The 20070-nt window shown below is 32.8% G+C and overlaps 1 protein-coding gene, 1 long non-coding RNA gene and 1 pseudogene across 6 annotated transcripts in view; 2 read left to right on the top strand and 1 right to left on the bottom strand.

Annotated features, from left to right (window-relative positions):
* The window catches only part of LOC143904760 (lipase 3-like), a 68997-nt gene that overhangs the window by 13372 nt on the left and 35555 nt on the right, over positions 1–20070 (top strand). The window contains exons 2-4 of one of the 2 annotated variants that reach the window (XM_077419667.1): positions 10738–10794; positions 10906–11035; positions 11212–11413. In XM_077419667.1, the coding sequence (XP_077275793.1) occupies positions 10916–11035; positions 11212–11413 (322 nt within the window). In that variant the 5' untranslated portion in view covers positions 10738–10794; positions 10906–10915. Of the gene's footprint in view, positions 1–10737; positions 11036–11211; positions 11414–20070 lie in introns of both variants that reach the window. The other variant, XM_077419666.1, reaches the window with a different exon arrangement.
* LOC143904761 (uncharacterized) lies at positions 7668–9265 on the bottom strand (annotated as a pseudogene). The gene is made up of 4 exons (XR_013259033.1): positions 9165–9265; positions 8577–8818; positions 8302–8479; positions 7668–8221 (listed from the first exon to the last, which is right to left on the bottom strand). The product of XR_013259033.1 is annotated as an uncharacterized LOC143904761 (transcript).
* The window catches only part of LOC143904763 (uncharacterized), a 5881-nt gene continuing 1890 nt past the window's right edge, over positions 16080–20070 (top strand). The window contains exons 1-4 of one of the 3 annotated variants that reach the window (XR_013259035.1): positions 16080–16215; positions 18625–18738; positions 18951–19054; positions 19316–20070. The exon at positions 19316–20070 is cut by the window's right edge and continues 5 nt beyond it. This is a non-coding gene — a long non-coding RNA (uncharacterized LOC143904763). The other 2 variants (XR_013259034.1, XR_013259036.1) reach the window with 2 other exon arrangements.

Here is a 20070-nt window from a genome sequence, read left to right as displayed (position 1 = left end):
TAAAATATTTTTAAAAATGTTACCACAAATATTTTCGCCTTGCGTTACTTTTGACCCCGCTCTACCCTATAATTAATATATAAGAAATCACATTGAATTTATGTATTCTAGGACAGTAGAATGTTTATCAATAAAATAGCAATAAAATAGTTAATTTCATCTATAAAAATTCTTGTTTGGCCAGATAGAATAAATTTTTGTAGACAACTAAACTCTCGTCAAAGTACGAGTAAATAAGTATTTTTAATACAATATAATATTAATTAATATGTTTTCGAATCAAAATACATTAATAAACAAAACACAAGCTAAGAAATATCATTAATATATGTTATTAACAAGATCTTAAATACTTTCTGTTATTTGACTTTAGTGTAATTTTATTATGTTATACTCTTATGACATTTGAAATAAATATTTCTTTATTCCGTTCAAAAATATTCAACAATGATGTAGTTGAAATGAAATCCACGTATCTTTAAGTAGTCTTTAACCCAACTTAATTTTTAAATAATAAACTTCATATGTCAATAATAATAATCTTAAGGTATTCCTTTCATTACGCCAAAGTCTTAAGAATTAACTGATTTTTTGGTACGAGAAAGTTAAAATGCATATCTCTACGCCAGAAAAAAATTAAACCACATTACCGAACATATAAAGAAAAATTATAACTTTAAAAATTAGATTTTTTATATGTGACGTTATCGAAAAAGTCTATTTTTCACATTTTAATGTAATAATTTGTTTATCAAATATGTTAAGATATTAAATATTAACTGCGCTACATATTCGCTAAACTTTAATACACTTTCGATATAGTGCCGATAAAAATACAGAGTCACCGAATATTTAAACAAAATATTTATGTTAAAAGTTGACTTATTGAAATGTAGTTTATAGATGAATATTTTAATGGCGACTTTCAAGGAATTATTTGGCAACGCTGCAAGCTGTGCGCTCATGTCACACTTCAGTTCATCACGTACGGTTTATTACCAACTTTTATTTTCACAAATTGTCCCTTATTTTTGCCCACATTACTCCTCACTTTATGTTTCTTATCACTCCATTATTATTCCCAGGTAGCAAACACAAGTCATTTTGACGTCAAATTTTGGTCCTTTACTGACCATTCCTGACGTCACTAACTGGCGGCATAATGACGTTAAAATGACGGTCTAATGTCACAGACAATTGACGTCATCGCGGATACGTTATTTTGACGTCATTTTCTGACGTCTCATTGACGGCAAAAATAGGTCCATTACGACATACCGGTTTCTAGAAATGTTTTTTTATGAAATTAAAATTTAAAAAAATGTTTATTTGATAAACGTTTATAAAAAAATGTTCTTTTTCTTTATCTAAGAAAAAAAGCTTTTTTAACTGTTTCGTTACAAGCCATGTGCGTATAGCCGCTCTCAAGGCGGTCACCCATCCTAGTACAGTACCGCGCCCGAGTCGCTTGACTTCGATGATCCAGTGGACAGTGACGATCTTCTCACCCTGATGCTTCCTTATTAACTGTACTTGTCTATAACAGATACATCTTTAAAGTGTTCAAAAATCTTGTAATGATAATCTTCTTGATAGCTATAACACTGCATGAAATAGTTATCATAAAACTATAATCACACGCAACTCTACCATCCACTTATACCATAAATTCGCCACTTCAATCATAAAGTTGCGAAACAAACATATTGTAGTTAATTTTGTGGTTTTTATTTTATTATTACTTTATTATACAATATTAAGAAGTAAAAATAGTTATATTACAAAAAGTCCTTATTTGGACGACTTTAAGACGTCTTTAAAATGACGTCTTTAAATGGTCTAAAAAATGACGTCTTATAAACGTCCATTATTAGTCGCCGATGTCATAAACCAAAAATGACTAAAAATAGACGTTATAATGACGTTATGGAATAACGTCAGTATAATGTCATTTTTTAAGACATAGTCGCTTTTTGGTCATTTGACGTCATTCGTACAAACATGACTAGTATTTGACGTCAAAATGACTTGTGTTTGCTACCTGGGTTATAAAATCTCTCTTTGATAAAAAGAAAATGTCACAATATTCTTTGATTAATGAAATTGACACTTACATTGACACTTTTGTTATCAACTTCACATTTTACAATCGGCGCTCTAAAAAGCGCAGCGTTACCATATTGTTCTGACAGTAAAATTTACCGAAAAATGAAAAATTTCTAAATACACAATATTTTCACTTTTTTCTTATAATTAAACATAATAATCAATTATAACTTGATTTTATATAAGTTTAATGCAATATAGATTATTAGATATAAGTCATCCGCGAAGCAGCGGCTCCAGTAGGTGAAGTAAAATCAAGTTTAGTTCATTCCGATCGATTCGGGATCACAAGTCATTTATTAGTCACGGTTCAAGCGAGTAATACTTTAGTTAAAGAGCCACACACAATCTTCAATAACAAGTGGGCGATCTTGGGAACCGTGAGGCATCTCCGAGGGCAAAATGGCCCTGACTACTCAAGGGGACCCGAGGAGGGTGCAGTCGAGGTCGGCGCCGAGATCCGACCAGTAGAACGCGAGATACCCAACCGTAGGCGATCTCGGAAACCGCGGTTCATCTCCGGGGGCAAAGGGTCCCTGACCATTCAGGGAGGCCCGAGAAGCGCGCAGTAGAGATCGGCATCGAGATCCGACCTGTAGGACGCGAGATACCCAGCCGTCGGCGATATCGAAAACCGCGCGTCATCTCCGAAAACAAAGTGGTCCTGACTATTTAGGGGGACCCGAGGAGGGTGCAGTTGAGGTCGGCGTTGAGATCCGACCCGTAGAACGTAAGATACTTGACCGTCGGCAATCTCGGTAACTGGGAGTCATCTCCGAGGACAAAGTGTCTCTGATCACTCAGGGAGACCCGAGAAGCACGCAGTGAGGGTCGGCGTCGAGATCCGACCCATAGAACGCGAGATACCCGACCGTCGACGATCTCGGTAACCGGGGGTCATCGCCGAGAACCAAACCCGGGAACAGGCTTACCAGGTCCCCAAACAGAGTCAGAGGGGGTTGCCGTCGACGGCGGACAGCACCGGGTAGACCCGGACATCTTCTTCGAGAAGTGAGTTCGGATGCCGTAATTGTGACCCGGGAGGCGACCTGCGCGCGGGTCGGCGACGTAGTAACGTGCGGGGTAAAGGGGGTGGAAAACCACCACCCTGGGGAAGAGAGAGAGCGTCATCCGTAAGGCAAAGAGCGCGGAAATTTCCACCGCAAACATCTGGCGAACACACAAAGCGGCAATACGGCCGGAGTGGGGGTAGACTCCGAAGGTGAGGAGCTACAGCGAGACGCGGGACTCGAGGCAGTCTCTCGGGGATCGTCGAACGAGTAAGATCTATTACACGCCGTATATATATCGTGGCCGCGCTAAACTTCGCGAGCGTAAATCGGGTGCGTTGTATTACCTCTCGCGACATCCGAAACAACCGGGAACGCCCGCGTAAAGCGTTAACTGTCGCAATTACTATTGCGAATGGAATACATTTGCCAAACGAATCATTGTGCGCCGTAAAGCGACAAGGCACTTGGCCTCTGCAATACCTGTGAACAGCAACTTGTGCAATACGAAGATTTGTCGACAACCAACTGTGTGAATCAAGATTATTGAATAAATTGTTGAGTCATAGCATAAAATATTTTGAGAATTATCAATTCTACTTACCTTACACACTTACCTGGTCCATCGGCGTCGATCCATCGAAGTCCCTCGTTGATCCTGGTCGGCGGTGGCAGCGGCGACACTGGGCAGCGGCGGCGATGATCCATCCGTGGCGGGAACCTGCAAATAAGGAAAATTAGTTAGATTGACGATTCGAGAAATTAGAGATATCTACCTTCTCGGTTATTCGATGTCAAACCGAGTGGCGACCGTTGATTTATAGGACATCCACGCGAATCGCACCATCCTGTAGTACCGTTCGGTTACAACCGCATGAACGTTGCCCTCAAAATCGTCCAAAAATGGTGTGAGGCCAAAGGATTGATGGTTAACCCATCAAAGACCAACACATAATGATCTTCACCAGGAAATACAAATCAGAACCCATTGAGCCTCTTAAGCTCTGGGGGAAGGATATCCCCTTTACAACCTCAGTTAAATACTTGGGACTATATATAGATACCAAACTTAACTGGAAAGTACATCTTGCAGAGAGCAGGAAAAAATTCTACTCATGCATGTGGATGTGTAGAAGAGCCATGGGAAAGTCTTGGGGCATCAAAGCTCCTATAGCACTATGGTTATACAAAGCGGTATTGTTACCGAAACTACTTTATGCATCTGTGATCTGGTGGCCCAGGACAGAGAAAGGGGAAGCAAAGAACCTTTTGAAAAGCCTACAAGGGAACTACTTAAAGGCTGCAGTGGGGGCTATGAGGACTACCTCCACAGAGGCGCTAGAAATTGCACTCTGTGTGCCTCCACTAGACCTGGCCGTAGTAAACGCAGCGAGGAATACAGCTTATAGACTAAGGGCCTAAGCAGAATGGCTGTCTTATAACCTTAAGGCAGTGTTTTATGCCTTAAGTCTTTGTCTTATGTAACGCACAATACTGTGTTAATGTTTCCTGTTTTGTGTAGTATACGCGACGTGACGCGTGTTTAAGGAATAAACGTAAAACGTATGTATATGTAAATAACAATTCTATTATACACAATTAATAATGAATATTTTATAAATAGTTATGACATAATATATTTTAAACTTATAAATATGTAATATATAATAATATTTCATATTCGAAATATATTTCAATAACTGTGAATATAACCTAACTTTTTTGTTCAAAGAAATTTATCTAATGTACTTATAAATAAAAATGTTCTACTTAATTAAATATTATTTTATTTAATAGTATCATATGTTTAAAAATCTTGTCAATTATTAAAATTGTATAATATAATATTTAATTTAATTTATTTTACAGAAAACAATTTTAATTTCAGGCATATTAAAATGATGCATAGAAATAAGCAATTTTCATTGCTTGTTTTACAATGGATGCTTTTATATAAATTATTAAAACGAAAAAAAAAAACAAATTAGATGGTATAAAAGAAGATGGTACGTGCGACCAATAAACCAACTGAGATACAAATACGGAGCATATAAGACACTTTTCCAAGATTTAAAAAATGATGAAAATTTTTTTTTCGTTATACGAGAATGAATTTATGTTTATTTAACAAATTACTTCAATTAACTGAACCTCATTTAACAAAAAATAGCTATCGAGCATTTCCTGCAGAACAAAGATTGATAATAGTATTAAGGTATATAATTATATATAAGTAATTATTTTATTATTTTTTCAAAATAATTATATTTAATAAAAATAACAATAAAAAAGAAATTTTATTAAAGTAACAAAGACAGATTCTGTGGTAGACTAAAACAAGTATTCTAGACTAAATATATAAATGTTGAATAATATTAAATAGTATTAATAATATTTTATTTTTGTCAGATATACAAAAATTGCCTAAAATAATTATTGCTCGAAACATGCTTTAATAGAGAATGAGAGAGAGAGAGAGAGAGAGAGAGAGAGAGAGAGAGAGAGAGAGAGAGAGAGAGAGAGAGAGAGAGAGAGAGAGAAATGGAAAATTCATCATCTTTTTATAATAAATAATATTAATAACATAGATATTTTAATGAAAATGTATTTCAGATATCTTGCCACTGGAGATCTTCCTTTGTCTATCGCTCTATCATTTTGAATTGGTGAATCAACAGTGCGTATGTTAATTACAGAAGTATGTCAGATATTAATAAATGTATTACAACCACTGTATCTATCACAACCAAGTGAAGAAGAATGGAAGTCGTATGCTGAAGGATTTTGGAAGAGGTGGAATGTGCCAAATTGTGTAGGGGCAGTAGACGGAAAACACATTACCTTGCAATGTCCCCCTAATTCGGGAAGTCTTTTTTATAATTACAAAAAATATTATAGTATTGTTTTGATGGCAGTGGCAAACCATGTATATAGATTTACGTTAGTTGATGTTGGTGCATACGGTGGTAACAGCGATGGCGGAATTTTTAACGATTCATTAATTGGAGAAAATTTGAAGAATGAAAATTTAAATCTACCAAAGGGAACGTTCAAATTACCTGGAAATCAGATCTGTACACCAACTTTTTTATTGGCAGACGATGCTTTTGCATTAAATACGAGAATTATGAAGCCATATACCGGAAGAAACTTAAATGAAGAACAAAAAATATGCAATTATATAGCACAACTGAATTTCTTGAAAACGATACAAATAATCAGGTAAAATAAACATTTAAATATTTGTATTCTGCAAAAAAAATATATGTATAACTTAATTTTATGTTTAAACTTTTGATAAATTAAAAAAATTTTAATATTAATAATTAATATAATAAAATAATTAAATAAATGCAGATACATTATGTGTATATAATATTGTTATTAAAATATTAATTACTGTATATTTTATAAATTTAATTAACCATGTTATTTTTATTTATAAAGGAAATGCAATGGTTGTCTTCATCGGAAAACCTATGTTATAATGAAACCGTATCTTCTGCTTCGAAACAAAGAGACACATTGTGTAAATATTTTATATCACCTGAAGGAGAAGTACCGTGGCAATACGATTACGTGCAAAGAGGAACATATGGTGAAAATATTTAATAATATTATAAAAAGAATGTGTTCAAGAATTATATAGCTTGATATTTTTTGACAACATAATTTCTAAACTGAGCTCTACTTAAGTAAAAAAATGAATAAAATAAAGTTAGAATCTGTATATATATATATATATATATATATATATATATATAGTTCTTGTTTTATATATAATTATAGAGTTTGACAATAATGTCGTACTGATTTTGCATATTGTTATATGTAAAGTTTATATACTGATTATCTCTTTACTGCTAGATCAATTAATATTAATTTCTACAACCTAATTAACATTATTTACTGAAAGTTTATACATTGCAGCAATTAAGAAAAAGTTTCTTTATAGTGAAATGTTACAAGCAAAATATTAATGCACATAGTATTACCTACATTTATTAATTATTATTTTTATTTATTAATGAAAGTCATTTATATATTTTGTTTTTATTGTATTTGTCTTTAGTCATACGGCATAATGTTTCAACTATAATGTTACAATTTTACAATAAAGCTTTAAAGTTAATCTAAGTTGATGTGTATCTAGTAATAAAGATCTATGTAAATAAAAGCAAATACCACAAATCGAATTTTGTATCTAATAATTATATAATTAGCAAGATATACATTACAAATGTATACAAATAAAGCAATTAAATAATAAACATAGTTAATAAGGAAAGTGCTTTAGAACTATTAATTAGCACATACAAATCATGCACATATCAGATCATCTATCACATATCTATCATCTATCTAAAATTACCTATCACATAAATAAAAAATTTTAAACAAAAATATTGTTTTGCGCACTAAATAATAAAATTATATTAGATTTAAAAAACAATGTAACTGAAAATATTATTTTAAATTTAAAATCTTACTTAAAAGAAACAGTCTTTTTTACAATATTACATATAGTAATGTATCACATATTGTATTAAACAATACTTCAGTAATAAAAAAAATACTTTATAAAAAAAATAAAAATTATTAAAAACAAAAAATTTTAAATTTTTTATAGTGAAGAAAATAAAGCATCTGTTATAATTTTCTTTCTTATATTTTTCTCAGATTGTGGAAGATTTATCAAGTAAGCAACAATAAATTGTGCAAATGCTTCGTCTTCATTATTAATTTCACGTTTGTTATCTAAAACATTCATGATTTTCTGGCTAACCGATGTAAACATATTGTCTAATTCCTTTGTTTCATCGACTTTACTTTTTTTAGATTTAGGTTTTGTATGTAATACGACTGATGGTGAATCTTTGTCAATGTTGCGTTTATGTGTTACGTGTGTTTCACGAGTATCTTCTAAAATATTTTCTTTATTATTTTCATCATTAAAATTATTATCTTCTGTTTCGTGCATAGAATGACTTGATTTTTCTTTGGTATCAAATACTTCATTTGAACTAAATTGTGGAATTTCTGTTGACAGTTCTAAAGATGATGTAGATGTTGAAGCTTTATTTGGTTTTATATTACTGCATGTTCTGAAAATACAAGAATATATAAGTATATATACATATTATACTATTAAAATACGGATTTTTAAGCAATTATCATTATAAACCTTCGTCTCTTGATATAATTGTCAAGAAAAGATAATTGAGTATAAAATGCAAAGGGTTTATGAGTTGAAGCACCACTTCCACTCTTATATTGACTATCTATTATTCGTTTCTCACGATTATATTGATTTCTTAGAGATGTGCATCTAGTTTGACAATAATCAGGTGTATATAAGTTGCCTGTAAAAATGTTGAGATTTTATCGTTATAATTAGCATAATATATATTAGCAATAAGACATAATAAAAGATATTAATTAAAAATATTTGATATTTACCATAATTTTTATTTTGCATGATTTTAGAAATTTCTTTCCAAGCATTATCTTTAATTAGTATGTTTTTAAAATCTTTGTGTCCTTTATATTGTACAGAAATGGTCGTTCTCTGTATAATTCAATTAGAAAAGCATCACTGTCTTTTTCTTCTATAAAAATATTATTCTCATTTTCATTTGACACTTCATTGTCTGTACAATATGTATTATTAAATTCAAAATAGTGATGATCTTCCATTTTTACTAAAAAATAATAATAAAAGGATATACATATATAACATTAGATAATATACGTACATACATATAGATTTTGTTAAAAGTTATACAAAAATAATTAACAAGATTTTTAAACATATATAATACTATTAAATCAAATAATATTTAATTAAGTAGAACATTTTATTTATAAGTACATTAGATAAATTTCTTTGAACAAAAAAGTTAGGTTATATTCACAGTTATTGAAATATATTTCAAATATGAAATAATATTATTACATATTTATAAGTTTAAAATGTATTATGTCATAACTATTTATAAAATATTCATTATTAATTGTATAATAGAATTGTTATTTACATATACATACGTTTTACGTTTATTCCTTAAAACGTGGCGCCACGTCGCGTATACTACACAAGACAGGAAACATTAACACAGTATTGTGTGTTACATAAGACAAAGATTTAAGGCATAAAACACTGCCCTAAGGTTATAAGACAGCCATTCTGCTTAGGCCCTAAGGTGTCAGGGAGAATGGAGAAATACAGGAACGGGACATACAAGACTCGACCTGTTCTAGAAACACCCTTTCACTTTAAAACAAGATAGAGTTCCTAAAAAATACCAGTTGGTAAAACACTTTAAGATACGAATACCAACTAGGAAAGAATGGTCTGACCCGGGGGGAGTCAGGGATTTCAATGTGGATCTATGGTTCACTGATGGGTCAGGCATTCAGGCATTAATGACTGCTTTGGGGCAGGATTTTACGGGCCGAAGGAGAACCACAGGGAGAGTATTCCTGTGGGAAGCCACTCAACTGTTTTTACAGCTGAGATACTGGCTATCCTAAAGTGCGCGGAACACCTGCTAAACAAAGATACGAAGAGAAAGAAGATAGACATCTGCTCGAATAGTAGAACAGCCATACAAGCGCTGGCAAAAACAACTACCGAATCAGCATTGGTTTGGAATTGCATGCTAGCATTAGAAAAACTAGGCGGACTTAATAAGGTCACGCTAGTATGGGTGCCTGGGCATCAAAGATTACCAGGGAACGAAACCGCAGACATGCTGGCCAAGAAGGGGGCTAATGAAGCAATAATTGGCCAGGTGACGGGAATACCCTTTGCAGTAGGCAAAGAAATCATCAAAGGTCGCCTAAAAAAAGAACACCTGGCCAGGTGGGAGAAGTTAAAAACCTGCCGCCAGGCCAGGACTTTGATGAAAGACAGCAGACCAGGTAGGGCTAAAGAACTACTGGCGCTGAGTAAACAGAAACTGAGAATGGCGTTGGGATTGCTTACTGGTCACTCCACCATACTCAGAGCACACCTTCTTAATCTCGGGCTCGCAGAGCAAAAGGAATGTCGCCTTTGCGGAGACGAGAAAGAAGACAACGTACATATAATATGTCAATGCCCGGCATTTATATGCAAAAGATACAAAACCTGGGGGTGTATGTACCTAACTCCATAGGATCTAGAAGATGCTAGGGTTACAGATCAGATAAACCTGGTACAAGGCTCAGGACTGTATCTCGAGACCTAGCAAAAAACAAGTGAGAAGGCACAAAAGATCAGCTAGATCTGATGGCCGACAGGGACCTTGGTGGTACCTCCCACTAGCACTACTACTACTACTACTACTACCTGACTCCACATCGAATTTTATTTAAGCAAAATGTGACTAATAGTTGTTATTGTAAAATTTATAAAAATTTCCCAGCAAACAGAATACTGTGTTTGCTGGGTTTAAATGTGCTTGTGCATATGCATTTCGATTATTATCTTCAAATCCGTTATTCTTCAAAGTTTGTTTGTAGGAATTTTTTAATATTAACTACTTTATCATTAATTTTACAATAGAAAATTGAAATTCTGTTAAAATTTTTAAATTATTGTCGATTCATCACTTATCGCGTTTGTTTCTCATTGCAGATCGCATTGCAGGAACAAGTTGCCTCTCGACAAGTGTTTTAAGTGACATTGCCAACAGTTAAGACTTTTTTTACAATCTACTATACAATAATAAGTTGATATGATGACATCAGGTATAAAATTCATGTTGGTTGCATTTTTAATTATTATGACGTTCTCCAAAGGAAGATTGCAGACCATGTCATCGTTTCTACAAAACGAATTCCTAAATTTTTTCTTCTCTAAAAACTCTGGTTTAGTGAGAGTAAGAAAAATGGATCCAGCCGAAAAAATAAACAGTGGAAAAATATTGGATTTTGTGAGTAAAAATTGTTTTCGATTTAAGTCCTAAATTTACATTTACATATAGGTATTTTGTAATAAATGATATTGTGTAAATATTGTGTAAATATTTTTCGAATTTAGAATACATCGAAATCGAAATAGAAATGAAACGACCTTGTGGATGTTACATATCATGCTATTCTTTAACAGATTGGCCTGGTAGAACGATATGATTATCCCGCTGAGGAGCATAGCGTCACAACGGAGGATGGTTACAATTTAAAAATACACAGGATACCTGAAAGTCCATTGTTGTTGGATAGCAAAAAAAAGAAGGAAATTGTATTTGTGCAACACGGTCTTTTGTGTTCATCTGATTGCTGGGTACTGTACGGTCCTAGCAAAGACCTCGGTACATATTTACTGATGATATGTAGTTGTTAACGTAACGTGCGAATCAATTCAAAGCATTGTGTAAAATTTCATTATACGAGTATAGTGTTTTTGTGAAATAGTATATATATATTGTGCACCAAGGGGCAAAAGTAGCGTTTTTCTGAAAAAGCTTTCGTCCTGAGGTGCACACGATATTTTTCACAATATCTTTACAGAAAGTTCGACTTCCATGCCTAGAGAGAGGCGAGAGTGGCTATTTCACGCCAGGACGACATAGCGGGCGGAAAGTAACCACTTTCCTTCCTAGGGCGGAAAGTGATCACTTTACAGACATGGAAAGTCGAACTTTCCGTGGAGGTGTTGTGAAAAATATTTTACCTTCAAATCTTATAAAATTTTGAAAATTACCAATGCTGATGTTTTTTGTAATTATGTTATTTTAAAATTTAGTTGAATCTTTTTTTTATATGTACAAAAATGTCGAGGCAACATTATTTAATATTATTTTATCATCTTTCAAGCTACTGAAAATAAAGAGCTTTTTCTTCTTACATTTCAAAGAAAATTACAAAGACATAATAGAACATTAGTTATTCTTCAATTTGAAGTAGAATTAAATAAAATTTGAAGTTTAATCAAATATTAAAGTTTTAAAAATTACGAAATATAATGTTTTTGAAAAACTAATTTTTTTTACAACACTTCCACGGAAAATTAAACTTTCCATGCCTGTAGAGAGGGACGAAAGTGGCCAATTTCACGCCAGGGAGGAAAGCTGTTACTTTTATCCCTATTACTGGGACAAAAGTAATCAAGTTGTTACTTTCCTCCTGCCAAACAGGGACGAAAGTGGTCATTTTTCTCCCTAGGGCGGAAAGTGATTACTTTCCTCCCTGTTTAGCGGGCGAAAAGTAAAGTAACGAGCAAATCTTAAAACATATATAGTCCAGTAAAATGACAAAATTTGGAGGAAATAATACTGAGTGGGCTGAAACTTTGTAAACAAGCTTGTTTTAGGGTACTATTTAACAAATTAAAAGTCCCCATGTGTAGACGCTACGTTGCGGGCAGGGAAGGATCCAAAAGGTCCAAAAAACCAGTTTTTCGCAAATAACTCGGAAAATATCAACTTTACGGAAATTTATGTAGATATAAAAATTGTAGCTTACAAAATTCTGCACAATTTCATTTTTTTAAACACCGGTAGTTTTGCCTAAATTTGAGAGTCCATTTTTGAGATATTAGCGAAAAATGCGCGACGCGCGTACGCGTTTTCGTTGCGTCGCAAAACTACCGGTGTTTTAAAAAATTATATCTCTGCTCCATTTGGTCGTACAGACTTGAATAAAAAACGAAATTGTGCGGAATTTTGTAAGCTACAATTTTTATATCTACATAAATTTCCGTAAAGTTGATATTTTCCGAGTTATTTGCAAAAAACTGGTTTTTTGGACCTTTTGGACCCTCCCCTGCCCGCAACGTAGCGTCTACACATGGGGACTTTTAATATGTTAAATAGTACCCTAAAACAAGCTATACTTTTTATAAAAAAAAATTTTTAATTTTTTGTTTTTTTATTTGTAGTTTTGTAATTTACAATTTGATCTTAAGTTTATTTATATTATAATAAAATTTTAAATTAATTAATTAAACAACGTAAAAAATAACAATTTCAATCGTGATTTAGTTAAAAATCTTTTAATCATTTTATTAAATACAAATGGAATTTAATTATAAGCAAATCACTACGCTCTTGGAGCAACCGCGCGCGCTTGATCTTCGCACTTCAAACGACTGCTGACTGCGTCAGTCCCATTAAACTGAAGTCTGACCGTTTTTTTCCTTCATTATACGCAATAATTTAATAGTTTCTAAATTTTCAGCTAATTCGAAACAGTTTTGCGACCACTTATGCGAGGTGTTGTCTCGCTGCGTCCCATAATTGTGCGGTCTGACCACTTTCTAACAGTTTTTTATATTATTTATTAGTTTCTCACAAAATTTGAGCCATTACAAAACACTTTTATTGCACTTAATAATTTGACTTATTTCAAAGCGCGCCGGCGCCAGGTGTCCCAGTACCATGACCTTGCGAGTGGGTGTTGACTCATGTACACCCGCAATATAACGTTATGTGAAAAAATCAGCCATTATAAAACTCTTGCAGTTTTTTAACGCCAGCTCTCCGCCTATAAGGAACACCAGAACTATATATAAATTGGAATACATCTAATCATTTTGTTATAATACATCATAGATTAGCATTAAATCATAATTTCGATTGGAATAATGTGGAGATTCTAGATAACGAATCGTATTTTTATAAACGCTTAATTTCCGAGATGCTGTGCATAAAGAGACAGGAAAATGGATTGAATTTGTAGACGGACACGGAAGGTTTACCGGATACTTTTATTTGAACGTTATTGATAAGTTATTAAAAATTTAAAGTTATTCGTTGTGAATTTTTATCCCCACCATTAACTCATGTACACACCTTTTATTATGTTAACCTTCCAATTTCTACCAACGCTTCACTCACGACATGTCAGAGCGACAGGTACATTTTTAACACTGCGATTTACTGGTCTGTAATGCTCCGTACCCTAACAGCACGATATATTGCAGCAACATTGCAGCAATACTGCCACATTGCACTTGCAACGTAAAATTGCAGCAATATTGCAGCAATATTGAAATACAATATTGTGGCAATCTTGCAATAATATTGCTGCAAGGTGGCACTGCAACATATTAAAAGACATATTGTATATATATATATACTAGCTGGTTACCCGGGCTTCGCCCGGGAGTCGTTTTTTTTTAAACGACTTCATTTGTGTTTCAATATCCTTATTGTGGACAAATATAAGGAGTGTGTCGGGTGGTTGATTTAAAGACGGTAGTTTAACTTTTCTGCATGAATAACACATTCTAGGTGTTTAAGTTTTAAACTTTTTTACTTGACAATGATCACATATATTGCATCCATTTTCCCAATTATTACACTCGGATGAAATTGATATTCGTAATTTGAATCATAACTAAATGCCTGTATAATTTCAAATCAGACCGCATAAATGTTTCCTTGGATTAAACATATCGTAACCGGTCTTTTTCTACTCGAGTTTCACACTCTATTGAGTCATTTCCGCTTTTCCAATATTTCACTTACCGATCAGCGACATCATCACTTGGTTTACCCAGGCGTTTTCTCGGGAATTTTGAGATTGCTCGCTTGCGATGTATACAGAACCTCGATTTTTCAATTAAAAAACAATTACAAATTCAATATAATAATATTCTATCCATAAAAAAATTAGCTTATCTAAAAATTTGCAGAAATCAGACCAATTACGTAGATTTTTTTTAGACCGAAATCGATAACCCCTTTATTAGAAAATTCTACCCCTGTTTTATATACAATTCTTTAAATTTCGGTCAATTATTTCCCGAAAAATTGGAAAAATTTTGGATACCGGTTTCAATAAAGATTGGTAACGAAAAACTATACAGTTTATAGCACTTCCCGGGAAATTCTACCCCTGTTTTATATACAATTCTTTAAGATTCGGTTAATTATTTCCCGAAAAATTGGAAAAATTTCGGATACGGGTTCCAAAAAAAATCGGTAACAAAAAATTATACATTTTATGACACTCCCCGGGAAATTCTACTCTTCTTTTATATACAATTCTTTAAAATTCAGTCAATTATTTCTTGAAAAATTGAAGAAATTAGAAAAACCGGTTTCCCGAAGATCGGTAACGAAAAACTATACACCCTATAGCACTCCCCGGGAAATTCTACCCCTACTTCATATATAATACTTTCAAAATCGGTCCAATAGTTTCTAAGATTACCCCGAACAACAGTACAAACTTTTCCCTTTTATATAATAGTAGATATATATATATATATATATATATATATATATATATATATATGTATATACATATACGTACGTATATTATATATTATATGTACCAATTTATTAGAATGCATTTACGTATGCTTCTATGTACATATAATAGATATACATATAATAGATATAATCCCACACAGCACATAATATTGCAGAAATATTGCAGTAATATTGCAATATTGTGGAAATATTACGTATTACAATGAAATATTTCAGAAATATTACTGATGTATTACACGTTTTTAAATAATATTGAAATATTACAGTAATATTGCTGCAATATATTGTTGAAATATAATACTTTAAGTAGCAAAATAATGTCAAATGACATTTTAATGACATCTTATTGACGTCATTAAGACGTTATTAAGGTATCACACAATCATACGTATTGCACAGATAATATATACCAGTTAAAGAATTTTGGACTAAAAGAAAGAAAAATCTAAATAAAAAAATGTGATGAAATCAAAAGAGACTGACTTGTACTTTTGGGGAATAAAAGTGATTAAGATAAATTTTATAATTGGTGGTATTTAATTTTATAAACTTGTTATTTGTTTTGTAATAATAAAAGGTAATTATATATACAATTAATTTTTAATTAAGAGCCAGTAAGTAAATTGATAATAAAATAAATGGATAAAATTTAAAATTTATATTTTTTATATAATCAATATTAAACTTTTCAAATTACGAGTTTGTCACACGGATAAACAGAACGTTTCTGAGTGCGTAAGTGGAGGGAAGAACGCTAGTGTGTGTGGCTATGCGCTTGGTCGCAGCACCGACCCCCACCATTCCCGATCTTCTCTCGCTGTCTCTTGCATGGCTCCGTGGGATCACGCAATCACGTGTACGACACCGCACAGAAACTATCGTGTTAATTTCAGGTAATTTTTCTTTATTTAATAAATATTGTTCACACACAAATATTTTTAAAAGTATTTTTGTATAATTATTACTAATATGTACATTGTACATATATATTTGGCGATTTGTCTTTAAATCCAAAAATAAGGATTACGTGGCATAATGGTCTGCAAAAACCATGTTAATATCATAAAAACCATTTCAATGATCATCTTAAAATATATATATTTGCCTTTATAACCTTATTAAACGAGTCTTTAATAAAATTATTTATTAAAGGGTTCATACTTAAATCTTGAAGCTAACTTAACCTCAAAATTTTTAACAGTTTAATCCAATTGGAGCCCTTATTTGGAGATACGTGACAGAAATATGCCGATCCCAAATCTCCTAAAAAGCAGTTTAATCATTAATTAAATGATTTAACCATAATTATTTAACCATTTACATGATTTTATAATAATTATTGTTCTTATGCTATATATATGTTACGGTATTGCTTTCTGTTTGAAGTTGAAAGAGAGAAAGAGAGATTGTGTTATTCTTTTTTGCGGCCATCAGTGTCGATTGTAATCTGATAGGTCAAGCCGCGCGTTCTACGTGGTTAATGGAAAAAGCGCGCGAGCGGCGCCGACAACGCTGCGTCCCAGGCGGCGAGGCACGTGTTTACCGCGCATGCTTGAGCATGTTAGGAGGGGCGCGCAGCCCGGCCGAGCGAGCATATTCGTCTCGCAGATCTCGTGCGTGATACATCGTGCGTTATACATAAATTCGAGTCGCATAATTGCATCATCTTTTCGCAGTTAAGTTGTAAAGTATTTGAGATCGGCCTATTCGTGTGCAATAAATAAGATAATTGTGAAACATATACGGATCGGAAAAGGACAACAGCGATCGTCACTGAGAGGAAGCCAGCGAGATACATCCTGGCGAACCATGCCGGCACGTGGAAGGTTCGAGGAAGGTAGCCATTTTCTGGAACGTTCGAAGAATCCTGTTCAAGCTGAATACGAGCAGCTACTTATACATCGAGAGGAAATTTGTCTGTGGCGTGTTCTGTAAGACTAGCTATAATTATTCATCTGTTTTGCTCACAAGGTAACTAATCATTTCACAATAGCAAGTAGAGACGTTAGATATTCGTCTAACGTTACGTTAGGAATCCTGATTAAAGGATCCTATGCTCATCTGAGAGTTATCCTTGTTCGTCTGAGGAAATATAATACACTTCTCGTGTTAAGAGGAAAACATCCTCATCTCTTATTTCAGGTTTGTGCACAATTCATTTCGATTCAATTGTATAACAATGAGCTCAGTGTAAAGTAAAGTAAATAATTAATCGTTTGGTTGCAACCATTTTCATGACAAGTAAAAACTTTAATTCTTCTTTGTGCGATTATTTCTTTCTCATTAATTAGACAATATCTCTTGTGGTTTATTACGTTAATTTGCGAGCTATGTGTACTTTTCTTTGTATTACATATGAAATGAGAATACGTTCATTGCGGATTATATTAATCGTTTCTTGCGTTGTAATAAAACTATCTAGTGACTAATTCCGTGCGTTACTATAAAAGTTACTTCTCAATAACTTGATAATTATTCTACTAAGTATTTTGCGAATTCTGACTTATTGAATGTTATGTTCATACTAAAGTGAATTAATGTGTCAATCAAAGACAGCCTAGTACAAGATTTAGTCTAGTAAATTCAGTGAGAAACTTATCGCTTGTGTTTCTGTTGTTGCTCATGTCATGTATATAGCTTATGTTGTAGTAATCGCTCACGATATAGTATAATGCTTTGCCGAGATTTAGATACTTATTTGGTAATACTCAATCAGTATTAACATTACAAATAACATCAATGAATAGACTGATGATAGTAATTCGTTATTTAAAATAAAAGATTGATGCATTATTTTCCAGATTATATACATTCTATCTGAAGTGATATTCTTGTATTAATTGATTTATGTTTATGTTTCAAACGATCCTTTCTTTAGAGAAGAACAACTAATTCTAAGCTTGACTCCGTCAAAATAAATTATACGAGAATAATGACTACTATGACAATTCTTCTTGCAATGAAGATTTTATATGATAAAGAAATACCTCAGTAAAATCTAAAAGTATATTATAATACATATTTAAAGAAAAGACTGTACTATAATAACCATTGATTTGTTTCTTTTATGTGTTTTATACATTTATTGTATTTCTACAGTATTTTATATAATCTATGTAATAATTGGTTCACGAATACTGAGAAGGTTTTCGGGCAGTTTCCCTTCTTCTATGCAACAAATGTTGGTATTCTTTGTATAGTTCTGCCCAATCTAGCCATTTCAAATTACATAAATTACTAAACGCAATCTCTCTCTCAATACACGGATTCTTATTATTTGTTCCTTCCTCATCTAATTCTAGAGTTCAGGCTTGTGCGCGCGCTTGTTCAAACACTTTCCATCAGTGGATGTGCATGCAGTCCAGAGCAGCACCAAGCAATTTGATAAAAAAGCAAAAGACTTATTTATTAAATATGTAAGTAAGAAAAAGTTAAATTTGATATAAACCATACTTTCCAATTTTAATCGTCAATACTGAAAATCCAAAGTATACGTGTAACATCAACTACAGATTTTCAGTATATAGATACTGAATATGACAATACAGATTCATACTTAACCTACTTTTATGTTTAAAATATATAATTAGATGTAAATAATAATTACTGTTTTTGTATTATGTTGCAGTGTTACGTTGCTTTCCATCAGTGGAAGTTCACGCAGAGCAACACCAAGCAGTTTGATTTCTATCAAACTCTTCTGAGCGACAGCTTCATTTATTAGATACATAAGTAAGAAAAATTTAAACTTGGTATAAACTGCGTTCCAATATTTTAATATCCAGTGCTGAAAATCTAAAGTGTATGCATAACATTAACCATAGATTTTTAGTATAGACAGTGAATATTGGAACACGTCATACTTAACCCCGTACTCTTATGTTTTAATATGTAATTATGTATGAAATAAACAGGGTGATTTTTATTTCGTGTGCCAATCATTTCCGCTATAATTATCTCGGAAAGTATTAATTTATTGAAAAAATGTTTCAGATAAAAGTTGGAGAGTTCAAGGAGGACCAATAGACAATTTTATTAGATTTTGAACCCGGGACCTGTGTTAAGCCTAATAGGATCCAAGTCAAATTATTTAAATAGAAACCCCCTTTTTATGGTATCATCTTTTTCTACTAATTAATATGAACAACTTTTATCTGAAACATTTTTTTATTTGCCTTATAAAAAAAGGATAAAGGATAAAGAATTTTACTTTATTTACCCCAAGGGGCCTTAAAGGGCGTTTTGATGGGACGTACCCAACCCTAACCTCCAATTCATCCACTACCTTACTCTTTCCTCCTTTGGACCAACGGTTTAACGTCTCTTCCGAAAGACGGAGCCCAGTTTTTTCCGCAGCTTGCACGGAGGGGCGCGGTTTTTCGGAAAAAAATTTTTCCATGTTACATGGCTCTAGTGGACTCGAACCTGGTTCCTCAGATTACGAGTCTGGCGCTCTACCACTAGACCACACCGCCGCCCTTTATTTATTTGCCTTATAATTTTTGAGATATTCAAGAAAAACTTGGTATTTTTTTCAATATTTAGCTTACAAGGTGGTCCTTTCGCGGACCCAGCTAGTCAAGTAACAGTCCATCATGAATTAAGTAATTGAAAACAAACATAGTGACAAACATTACACAACATCCCAATAATTATAATAATATAACATGATTTTACACGCACGATTTAATTGTATTTAATTATTTACTAATTAAAAAAATATCATAATAGTAGTGCGGTTGGACTCG

The sequence above is a fragment of the Temnothorax americanus genome, unplaced genomic scaffold (assembly GCF_048541705.1).
Source record: "Temnothorax americanus isolate GAGA-0224 unplaced genomic scaffold, ASM4854170v1 Scaffold57, whole genome shotgun sequence".
Taxonomy (NCBI): domain Eukaryota; kingdom Metazoa; phylum Arthropoda; class Insecta; order Hymenoptera; family Formicidae; genus Temnothorax; species Temnothorax americanus.
The sequence above is the reverse complement of the archived record's forward strand: the minus strand, read 5'-3'. Positions and strand labels throughout refer to the sequence as shown.